At 45.1% G+C, this 12446-nt stretch overlaps 1 protein-coding gene across 1 annotated transcript in view; it reads left to right on the top strand.

Annotated features, from left to right (window-relative positions):
• Nucleotides 1–12446, top strand: part of dgki (diacylglycerol kinase, iota) — a 265844-nt gene that overhangs the window by 34750 nt on the left and 218648 nt on the right. The window contains exons 5-7 of the mRNA XM_080191667.1: nucleotides 2487–2561; nucleotides 4261–4263; nucleotides 4403–4498. Coding sequence (XP_080047793.1) covers nucleotides 2487–2561; nucleotides 4261–4263; nucleotides 4403–4498 — 174 coding nt within the window. The remainder of the gene's footprint in view (nucleotides 1–2486; nucleotides 2562–4260; nucleotides 4264–4402; nucleotides 4499–12446) is intronic.

The raw sequence follows: 12446 nt of genomic DNA, 5'->3' as shown, positions 1-12446 counted from the left end.
CTGACATCTGTCCTATATCTATCACCTCTCAATTTAAAGCTATGTCCCCTTGTGCTAGCCATCACCATCTGAGGAAAAAGGCTCTCACTGTCCGTTCTATATAATCCTCTGATCATCTTGTATGCCTCTATTAAGTCACCTCTTATCCTTCTAACGAAAACAGCCTCAAGTCCTCAGCCTTTCCTCATAAGACCTTCCCACCATACCAGGCAACATCCTGGCAAATCTCCTCTGCACCCTTTCCAATGCTTCCACATTCTTCTATAATGCGGTGACCAGAACTATATGCAATACTCCAAGTGCGGCTGCACCAGAGTTTTGTACAGCTGCAACATGACCTCATGGCTCCGAAACTCAATCCCTCTACCAATAAAAGCTAACACACTGTATGCCTTCTTAACAATCCTATCAACCTGGGTGCAACTTTCAGGAATCTATGCACATGGACACCAAGGTCTCTCTGCTCATCCACACTACCAAGGTTCTTTCCATTAGCCCAATACTGTAATCCTGTTACTCCTTCCAAAATGAATCACTTCACACTTTTCTGCATTAAAGTCCATTTGTCACTTCTCAGCCCAGCTCTGCAGCTTATCTATGTCTCTCTATAACCTGCAACATCTTTCCACATGGTCCACAACGTCAACGACTTAGTGTCATCCGCAAATTTATTAACCCATCCTCTACACCTCATCCAGGTCATTTATAAAAATGATAAACAGCAGTGGCCCCAAAACAGATCCTTGCAGTATACCAATAGTAACTGAACTCCAGGATGAACATTTCCCATCAACCACCACCCTCTGTCTTCTTACAGCTAGCCCATTTCTGATCCAAACCGCTAAATCATCCTCAATCCCATGCCTCCGTATCTTCTGCAATAGCTTACCGTGGGGAATCTTATCAAACGCTTTACTGAAATCCATATACACCACATCAACTGCTTTACCCTCATCCACCTCTTTGGTCACCTTCTCAAAGAACTCAATAAGGTTTGTGAGGCATGACCTACCCTTCACAAAACCGTGTTGACTATCCCTAATCAAATTATTCCTTTCTAGATGATTATAAATCCTTTCTCTTACAATCCTTTCCAAAACTTTTCCCACAACAGAAGTAAGGTTCACTGGTCTATAATTACCAGGGTTGTCTCTACTCCTCTTCTTTTCAAGGGGATAACGTTTGCTATCCTCCAGTTTTCTGGCACTATTCCAGTAGAATAGGTGTTCAGTCAGTTGGTCTTGTTTGGTGCACTATTGATGGCTCCTTTTACCACTGTGCTGATGATTGGGTTGGAATTGTCCTGGTTTTTGTGGATGGAACACACCTGGGAACCTTTTGAATTGTTGGATATCTGCCAATGATGTAGCTGCCCTAGAACAGCTTGGTTTGTTTGTCAGGTTGCATTGATGCACATCATTCTGAGGATTTCAGCCAGAATGTTATGTGACCCCATCACATCTGCTCCCTTCCAATGTACTCAGCCTCTTCAGCGAACCAAACTGGCTGTAGATTGGCAACTATTCTGGTGGAGACCTCTACTGAAAGGGAAGTAGGAGTGTCCACTTTGACTAAATACTTTCTTAGAATTCAGTCTTGTTCTTTGCACTCACATGTTAGAATCCGCTGTGGTTGAGGTTGAGGATGTTCATGGAAACTCTTCCTTCTCTAATTAATTGTTTGGTTGCCCACCAATATTCTTCATTGTGTGTAATAGGGCTAGGGAGCATTGCTCGCATTCTCGTGTCTTTGAAATACAGCATCATAAACATTCATTTCTGTTACATAAATATTCTAATTGCATTGAACTCAAAGGTGGTGATATGATTAGGTATATTGCCCTGGATCTGCATCAGGTTTGATCTCTGATCTTTGCTGGGTGAAGCTAAGGGTGAACAGCATTAAGTATACTGTAATAGGTCCTCATAGGTGGAAGGAAATAAAAACATCCAGGTTTCCACTCTTTGTCAATGTCCATTTACTTTTATTGGAAAGTATAAGTTTATTGATATCAGTTAAAAGGTGGTCAGCAGACTTGCTTCCACAATTATACGGACTGCTGGCAGCCACAATCTGTGGTGATAGGTGAAGAATAACCACTTGGCCAAGTTACTGGGGGCTGTTAATTCACGTGGAGCCATGTCTCATATCCAGAAGATAGCAAAATGAAACAATTATGAGCAGATGTCTCTGCTGAGTGAAGTGAGAATTTCAATAAATTGGAATGGAAGCTAGATTCTCTTTTTCCACAGAACTGAATGGTATTAAAATAATCAGATTGATTTGAGTTATGGTGGTTTCTCAGGAGCCGCTGCAGTGCCATCAGATGAAGCATATACTGGGGACATATCTTTGGGTTTCCGGTGACAGGAAATTGGCTTTTACATCAGTTTCATGTTTTATTTGGAGGGTGGTGACAACTCTGTCAGAAACCAGCAATGGACATCTGTGGTGACATCCTGTTTCTGATCATTGCCTCTGCACAGAACTCCTTCAAGTCTTCAAGTAGAAGGAAAAAGAGGACATCATTGAAGAGAAAAACCAGCAGGAAAGGAGCAGACGTGAGTCAGGCCAAGGAACTGGTTTATACTTACATGTAGAGAGAGGGGCTGCCACAAGGGGCCCCTTTCAAAGCTAAATCAGTTTCACCACATCTTGAACTTCCCTTTATGTATTTCAGACTTCTGTGGCAGATACCTCTACACAAACCCAGTGAGTTATTGAGCCACATTGTGTGAGGGAGCTAGATTAACACCAGGAAGAAATATGATAATTAAAGCAAGGGGTACTGAACCCAGTAAAAAATATAACTATTCACTCAATGGGTACTGTGCACATTAAGATATTAACCGTGGAGCTAATACTTGTATCTCTTAATGTGCCTTAAGAGATTCTTAACTCCAGTAGTGATTGAACTCAACACTGTTGAGTATCTGAATTGAGATCAGTAAGAAATACAGCCAAGAATCCCTAGAGGTGCTTGAAGAATTTAGGAAGTGACTTGTCTCAACCAAGCATAGTTTCAATATTTAGGGATTTCAATAGTAAACTTTTAAATGGTTTTGTGTTATTATAAGCATAACTTTCAGGGGGAAGCACATCTTAATCTGATAACTTTGTAATTGTTGGCTGTACCTGCTTGAATTTCCCTCAGCGATTCCCCCTACTCTCCTGTCATACCCTTGATGGATGCTTGGCATGAATTCCCTAATGTCCATAAATGGAGGTTTCTGTCAAAGTTGTGGCACAAGCTCCAAAGAAATACACTCCCCAAGTTAGACCTGATCTTGCTACTTTAAAGGGGAATACAAGTCTAAGAGGAGTTACAGTTTGACAACCTCCATTTACCCAGTCTAAAAATGTGTGTGTATGTGTGCATTGATAAATAACACAACACACACTTATACTCACATGCACACACACACACATATACACACAAACATGAACAGAAGCACACACACATCCATTCACAATTGCGCACACAAACACACACACACTCTCCACACTCACTCACACACTCTCACGCACACTCTCACACAAACACACACTCACAGACACACAGTCTTACACTCACTCACACTCATACACACACACACATACACACACGCACACAAACACACACACACACACCTGCCGATTTGAATTGATTCAGCATTTCTGGCCAAATCCTAATCACAATGAATGTGTCAACAGGGTTACTTAACAGCAGTGACAGCCAAAGACAAAGAAGCAGAAAATGACACAACATTAGATGTGCACCAAACAACTACTATGGACACTCAGGGTTACTGAAATTGTTTTGCAACGCATCATTCCCCTCACCCAGGCACCTACCTACCTCCCCTCACTAGCTGGCACAATCTATGTTTTAGCTCCACTGGTGCAAAGGAATTACTGCTGTGGAACACCTCCACTGGAATTTATAAACTAAGGTTCCGGCTGCCCAAAATGATGCCGGGTTGACCATTGGCTGCATGTTGGGTAAGAACAGCATTGGGCTTGGCTGTGATATCCCTCTCGGTTGAAGAACCTGCCAACACACTGTCAAGAATCGCATGTGAATAGTAACGTGTCTGAGGATGCCCAATGCCCAGAACAACCTGATTGTAAAATCAACCAGTGCCCTCAGGAAATGAAGGTCTGGGGAGCAGGAGGGGCAAATTATTTGGAGGAATGGGCTGCCCATTTCCTTTTGGTTTTGAGAGGGACGAAGGTGAAATCTATTCAGGGTTTCACTTCAGTAGTTGACAGTGTGCAGAGCAAGTTGGCCTCCCACAGCTCACAGTGGCACATGTACACATAATTTCACTTGGGCACGGCAGGTACTGGACCGCATACAGTGCCACCTTCTTACCCGCTAAAAGAGACTGACTAGATTAATGTCTCGAGTCTTGTTTTACAGGAAAGCAAATGGAAGCCATTTATAATCAAACCCATCTCATCACCCTTGATGAAACCACTTCTGGTGTTTGTAAATCCAAAGAGTGGCGGAAATCAGGTTAGTGGTGTTGGTGGTTTGTGTGTGTGCATATGTGTGCAACTCATTGGTCAGTCCAGTATATACAAACATGAACTCATCACTCAAATCAATTCATCACTCTTGGATTGATTGCCATTTGAATAGACTGCTGTAAAGTTCTGTATGTCTGTGTATTTACTGTTTGCTATAAAGAAAGTGCAGCAGGCAGAACTTGTGGGCAAGAGATGGAATTTCTCCTCCTGATTTCATGCCTAATGATAGTTGGCTTATTGGGGGAAATCATTCATATGCTACTGGGGATTTTCCCTTACAAACTGAGTAAGGTTTAGGAGCAGTCACTTCAATGGATGGTATTGTATATTGGGAAATTGACGTGAGGGTGCATGAAAAGTTAAAAATAATGGTGCTTTATTTACAGAGTGGTGTTGACTACATGGTTGTTTCTTCACTCTGGCAGTTTCCCTTGCTAGCAACAGTGACGTCATTTCCGGTGAATACATGAATATATTAATACACAGTGCTTAGTGCAGCTAATACATAACATTTCCTCCTCCTTTAAAGTGAATGTCCCCAACAAACCTAAGTGCAACATGAACAGTTATCAATAAGTCAGATGGTCTGGAGGTTGTAATTCTCAGAACAGTTGATGGAGAACCTCTGATATCTTCCTCTTTGCACTGGTTATAATCTCTGGTATTTTTGTCTTTGCACAAACATCATCAGTGGTTGATTTGACCGGTATTGGTGTTGTAACTAGATGTTGACTCTGTGTTTGGTTACAGGTGAGGTATTGCTTTCCTTAACAATGTCTGTTGGTATCAGGGTTACAGGAAGACTCAGGTCAGGACTTTGTACAGTTGAATCCAGATTTTCAGCAGATCCCATTTCTGATGGATCAGTTCTTCCTGCCAACAACTGGTCCGCATGCCTCTTCCAGATTATTTCATCTCTGGTTTGGATGATTTACAAGATAAGTTAATTCTGTGCAAGAATCTGTTTCTCTCCTCTGGTGTGATTCCCAACCAAAACTCCTTGTCATTGGTGAAAGACAGGGAAGAGCTCAGAAGTAACACCTGTCATTGTGAGGGTGGGAGTGGGGGAGGAGATGGTGGTGGTGGTTGGGGAGAACAATCTTACCAAACAAATTCTAAGTGCTGAATAAACGTGAACATGGGAGAGTTTCAGATTTGTTTCTCGGTGAGGCCACAAAAGGATTAAACCAAATTACACCACTTAGTGCAAAAAGTGATATACAATCTGATTCCTGCCAGTGGGGGGGAGGGGGCAAGGCCTAAGCTCGCAAGAAAGCCTGCTGCTCACACTAGAGGGCGCAATTAGGGATTATCTTTGGAACAAAGAAATTCCAATAATTCCTGTTCAGAAGGAAGTTCACACTGTTTATCGACCACTGTCTATCAACTACCATATTTGGATCACACATGAGAACTCTGTCACTGGCACCAACTAGAATGCAGAGATGGGCTTTGCTACTGTCTGCACATACCCATGCCATCAAGTACCGACAATCAAGTTTACATTGTAATGGACTGTCAAGATTACCATTGCCAAGTAGTTTGTCAGATAGCAATTTGTCAAACTATTCAAGCAGAAATGTCTGCCACTTAGAACAGGTAGGCAGTACAGCAATCACTTCTGGGCAAGCGAGGAGGTACACTCCGAGAGATCCAATCCTCCCAGAAAGGATTGAAATGGTATTACGAGGGAAGACCTCAGAAGTAACAACTGACTTGAAACCGTTCTGTTCTTGGAGCTATCAGACAGTAGTGATGTTTTCTTTGCGGGCTCAGAGTGATCATTCTGCCAATGTTGAGAAGACAAGCATTAGACAAGTTTATACAAGGCCATTGCGGAATCATACCCATGAAGGAAATAACCACAAGTTATTTCTGGTGGCCTGAAATGGACGTGAGAATTGAAGAGAGAGCTGGAGCATGTTCTTCATGTGAAAGTAAAAAACCTGCACCTTTAGCACCACTGCATTCGTGGGATTACGTAATAAGTAGTCTCACAGTACCAGGTTAAAGTCTAACAGGTTTATTTGGTAGCAAAAGCCACTAGCTTTCAGAGCGCTACTCCTTCATCAGGTAAATGGGAGTTCTGTTCACAAACAGGGCATATAAAGACACAAACTCAATTTACAAAATAATGGTTGGAATGCGAGTCTTCGCACATAATCATGTCTTAAAGGTACTGATAATGTGAGTGGAGAGAGCATTAAGCACAGGTTAAAGAGGTGTGTATTGTCTCCAGACAGGACAATTAGTGAGATTTTGCAAGCCCAGGCAAGTTGTGGGGCTTACAGATAGTGTGACATGAACCCAAGATCCCTGTTGAGGCCGTCCTCATCTGTGCGGAGCTTGGCTATCAGTCTCTGCTCAGTGACTCTGTGTTGTCATGTGTCGTGAAGACCACCTTGGAAAACGCTTATCGGAAGATCAGAGGCCGAATGCTTGTGATCGTGGAAGTGTTCCCCAACAGGAAGAGAACACTCTTGCCTGGTGATTATCGAGAGGTGTTCATTCATCCATTGTCATAGCATCTGCATGGTTTCCCCAGTGCACCATGTCTTGGGACATCCTTTCCTGCAGTGTATCAGGTAGGCAACATTGGCCGAGTTTCAAGAGTATGTATCGAGTTCCTGGTGGATGGTGTTCTTTCATGAGATGATGGCATCCGTGTCGATCATCTGGCACGTCTTGCAGAGGTTGCTGTGGCAGGGTTGTATGGTGTTGTGGTCACTGTTCTCCTGAAGGCTGGTAGTTTGCCGCGGACAGTGCTCTGTTTGAGGTTGTGCGGTTGTTTGAAGACAAGAAGTGGGGGTGTGGTGATAGCCTTGGCAAGATGTTCATCTTCATCAGTAACATGTGGAAGGCTCTGGAGAAGATGTTGTAGCTTCTTCGCTCCAGGGAAGTACTGGACAACAAAGGGTGCTCTGTCCACCGTGTCCCGTGTTTTGTCTTCTGAGGAGGTCGGTGCAGTTTTTCGCTATGGTTTGTTGGAACTGTTGATTGATGAGTCGAGTGCCATATCCCGCTTTTATGAGGGCATCTTTCAGTGTCTGGAGGTGTCTGTTGCATCCTCCTCATCTGAGCAGATCCTGTATATACAGAGGGCTTGTCCATAGGGGATGGCTTCTTTAACGGATTTAGGGTAGAAGCTGGAGAAGTGGAGCATCGTGACGTTATCCATGAGCTTGCGGTACAGTGAAGTGCTGAGGTGACCATCCTTCATAGAGATGCTTGTGTCCAAGAATGCAACTGATTCCGGAGAGTAGTCCATGGTGAGTCTGATGGTGGGATGGAACTTGTTGATATCATCTTAAAGTTGTTTTTGTGATTGTTCACCATGAGTCCAAAGGAAGAAAATGTCATCAATGTATCTAGTGTATAGCATCGGTTGAAGGTTCTATGTGCTGAAGAGATCTTGTTCGAACCTGTGCATGAAGATGTTGGCATATTGAGGTGCAAATTTGGTCCCCATGGCTGTTCCATGTGTCTGGATGAAGAACTGGTTGTTGAAGGTGAAGACATTGTGGTCCAGAATGAAGCAGATGAGTTGTAAAGTTGCATCTGGAGACTGGCACTGTCGGTGTTGAGTACGAAGCACTTGTAGCAATGCCATCGATGTGGGGGATGGTGCTGTAGAGTGCGAAGATATCCATTGTGATGAGGAGTGCTCCTGATTCAACTGCTGAATTTCTCTACGAAGTCTGTAGTGTTGTGACAAAAGCTGGGGGCTCTTTGTACAATGAACAAAGAACAAAGAACAACACAGCACGGGAAACAGGCCCTTCGGCCCAACGAGCCCGCGCCGCCGTCCCACTGTCTCAGTGACCTATTCATGATTTTAGTCTACGCCTAATGTGCGAGGATCAGGGAGGTCCAATTTAGGGACAATTTAGTACCCAATCAATCAGCCTAAAAGCACATCTTTGGGATGTGGGAGGAAACCGGAGTACCCGGAGGAAACCCACGCAACCACGGGGAGAACGTGCAAACTCCCACAGACACAGGCCCAAATCCATGTGTCCGCACAGCAACAGAGATAGTCTCTGAGCTGTCATGTTGCCCTCGAGATGGTCCAGTTTAAGCACACTAACGACATGAAGCAATAGGCAACTCCCGAAGCAACGTCCAAGAGCAGCCCACTACAACCTGCCGCATACATGCCCCTTGCTGGACTTAAATGCCTGTGGAGACAAAAAAATTCATTATTAAACAGGCAAAGACTGTAACATCCCTGAGGCAAAAACGTAATCCCAAGCCTACAATGTTTAGTAAGGCCTGCTATATCCCCCTAAATGTAGCCCGCTCATGTGGCTGTCTAAGTGACTCTTAAACAACCCTAGCGTGCCTGCTTCCACCACCTTACTCGGCAGTGCATTCCACACCCCCACTACCCTTTGCGTGAAAAACTGCCCTCTAATATTTGTCTTATACCTAGCCCCCCTCACCCTAAGCCCGTGACCCCTCGTTCTATCCATTTCTAATAGTGGAAAAAGCTTACCACCATTTACTCTATCTATCCCCTTCATAATCTTATAAACCTCTATTAGATCCCCCCTCAGCCGACGTCTCTCAAGGGAAAACAGCCCAAGTTCGTTCAATCTTTCCTTGTAAGACAGCCCTTCCATACCAGGCAGCATCCTGGTAAATCTCCTCTGCACTCTCTCCAGGATCTCTACATCCTTCCGGTAGTACGGTGACCAGAACTGGACGCAGTACTCCAAGTGAGGCCTAACCAACGTTCTATACAACTGCAACATCAGACTCCAACTCTTATATTCTATACCTCTTCCTATGAAGGCTAACATACCATACGCTTTCCTCATCACATTCTGCACCTGCACCGACACCTTCAGGGACTTGTGCACTTGCACCCCCAGGTCTCTCTGCGTATCTATACTCCGGATAGTTCTACCTTTTATCGTATAACTCCCCTCCACATTATTCCGGCCAAAGTGCATCACCTCGCATTTCTCCGGATTAAATTCCATTTGCCATCTATCTGCCCAATCTACCAGCCTGTCTATGTCCTGTTGCATTGCCAGCAAATTTGCTGATCACACCACCTACCCCCTCTTCCAAGTCATTAATATATACCACAAATAGAAGAGGTCCTAGTACCGAGCCCTGCGGCACACCACTGGTGACAGACCTCCAATTGGAAAAGGAGCCTTCCACTACTACTCGCTGCCTCCTCCTCCCAAGCCAGTTCTCCACCCATCTACATACCTGGCCTTGTATCCCATGAGCCTTCACCTTTTCTATCAGCCTACCATGAGGGACCTTGTCAAACGCCTTACTGAAATCCATATAGACGACATCAACGGCTTGTCCTTCGTCAACCGTTTTTGTCACCTCTTCAAAAAATTCCACTAGATTCGTAAGGCACGACCTCCCTGTAACGAAGCCATGCTGCGTATCCCTGATCAGATTGCAGCGCTCCAGATGTTCATACATCCTATCCTTGAGGATCCTCTCCATTAGCTTGCCTATAACTGAAGTCAAGCTCACCGGCCTATAATTCCCTGGGTTATCCCTCTGACCCTTTTTAAACAACGGTACTACATTTGCAATCCGCCAATCCTCTGGGACCTCACCTGTGTCCAAAGAAGAGACAAAGATTTGCGTCAGAGGCCCAGCAATTTCATCCCTCACCTCCCTTAGCAGCCTGGGATAGATGCCATCAGGCCCCGGAGATTTATCCGTCTTTATACTGTCTAAAAGTCCCAACACCTCTTCCCTCGTGATGACTATTTCCCTCAACGGATCCTCAAACTCCTCAAGCACAGCACCAGACATCAGGCCCCTCTCCTGCATGAATACCGACGCAAAGTATTCATTCAAGATCTCCCCCATTCCCCCAGGCTCCAAGCATAGTTCCCCTCCTCTGTCCCTGAGAGGACCAATCTTCCCTCTAACCATCCTTTTGTTTCTAACATAGGAGTAAAATGCCTTAGGATTTTCTTTAATCCTACCCGCCAAAGCCATTTCGTGGCCCCTTTTTGCCTTTCTGATGCCCCTTTTAAGTTCTCTCCTACATTCTCTGTATTCTTCTAACGCTATCTCTGTCCTCAAATGCCTAGATCTAATGTACGCCTCCCTCTTCCTCCTGACCAGGTCCTCAATATCCCTAGTTACCCACGGCTCTCTAATCCTACCCTTCCCATCCTTCCTCTTGACCGGCACATGTCTTTCCTGCAAAGATTTTAGTTTTCCCTTGAGAGACTCCCACATACCCAGCGTCGACCTGCCATCAAACAGCTTACCCCAGTCCGTATCTTTAAGATCCTGCCTAATCCGGTTGTATCTAGCCCTCCCCCAGTTTAACACCCTCCCCTTAGGACAGGCTTCATCTTTATCCATTAATATCTTAAACCAGACAGAGTTGTGGTCACTGTTAGCCACATGCTCTCCTACTTCAACGTCAACCACCTGCCCAGGCTCATTCCCCAGAACCAAGTCCAGTATAGCCCCCTCTCTGGTCGGGCTATCCACATATGCTCCAGGGATCCTTCCATTACACACTGTACAAATTCCTCCCCGTCAGCACCCTCTGATCTCGGCACCTTCCAATCTACCCCGGGGAGATTAAAATCTCCCACTACCACCACCCTATTCTTCCTGCACTTATCTAGAATGTCCCTGCTTATCCCTTCTTCCACAGCCCTCGGGCTGTTGGGCGGTCTGTAGTACACACCCAACATAGTAACATCTCCCTTCCTATTCCTCAACTCCACCCAAAGCGACTCGATTCCTATATCCTCTATACCTCCCTCCCTCTGCACTGCTATGATGCAATCCTTAACTAACAACGCCACTCCCCCACCTCTCAGCGACCCACCCCTATCACGCCTGAAGCACTTATACCCGGGAACATTCAACTGCCAGTCCTGCCCTTCCTTTAACCAAGTCTCTGTCACCGCCACCACTTCCAACTTCCTTTCGAACATTATTGCCTTCAGTTCAGGATGCCCATGACGTAGCCAGAGAGTTCTTGCACAGCGTCTCATTGCCCGATACGATGGGATGGCTGGGTGTGTATCTTCGGGAGGCAGTAGACATCTCCAACCCTGGGAGTAAATGGGATGAGAGCATGGAGGGCGCTCTGAAGGTTCAGATCAAAGGTCTTGACCAGTCTGTTGAGTTGACGGGTGTGTACTTTGGTCAGATCTGCCAGTAACTGCCTGTAGTGTTCCTCATTGTTCAGTTGTCGGTGCATTTCTTTGCAGTAATTCATCCTCTTCAGTATAATGATGGTCCCTCCTTTGTCTGCTGGTTTGATGACAATGTTGTGGTTGGTCTTGAGAGCGTGGATGGCGTTGCATTGTGCTTGGGTGATGTTTGGGGTTGTCTTGTGAGTGCAATTTTGGGGTCGTCTTGTGACGAATCTGGTGTTGTTGCACCTCCTGACAGCTTGGGCATACATGTCAAGTCGAGGATAGCAGCCTTCTGGAGTTGTCCAAGTCGACTCTTTCCTCTTCAGTTGCTGCACTGTGGATCTCTCTGTTGGCTGTTCTGGTTCATTGGCTGTCTCGTTGTGTTCGCTGTTGGCCTCTTGGAGTTTGTGAAAGAACTTCCGCAACCTCATTCACCTGATGAATCCCTCTGTGTCTGTTGCAAGACTGATGGGGTCGAATTTTAGTGATGGGGCAGAGATTGAGCTCTCGATTGAGAACTTCGATTTCATCTGGTTGAAATGTGTAGTCTGACAAGTTGACAGTGGTACTGTTTTCTGCTGTGGTATTGGGGCATGATTGGTTGTTGCTGGTTGTGATGACGAGTTTCTCAAGTTTCCTGTTCTTGGTGTGCATATAGATAGCATAGTTGCTTTGTTTCGCCTGGTTGGCAGAGTTTCTCAGCTGATCTATGGCCTGAGCGCAAGTTGAGAATATGGACTCTATATTGGTTTCTAGGATGCAGTGTTTGCTGTAGAGCTGGTG

This window comes from Carcharhinus amblyrhynchos, chromosome 6, assembly GCF_965287045.1.
Source record: "Carcharhinus amblyrhynchos chromosome 6, sCarAmb.v2.hapA, whole genome shotgun sequence".
NCBI classification, from domain to species: Eukaryota; Metazoa; Chordata; class Chondrichthyes; order Carcharhiniformes; family Carcharhinidae; genus Carcharhinus; species Carcharhinus amblyrhynchos.
Note: the sequence above shows the minus strand (reverse complement) of the source record. Positions and strands in the feature narration are given on the sequence as shown.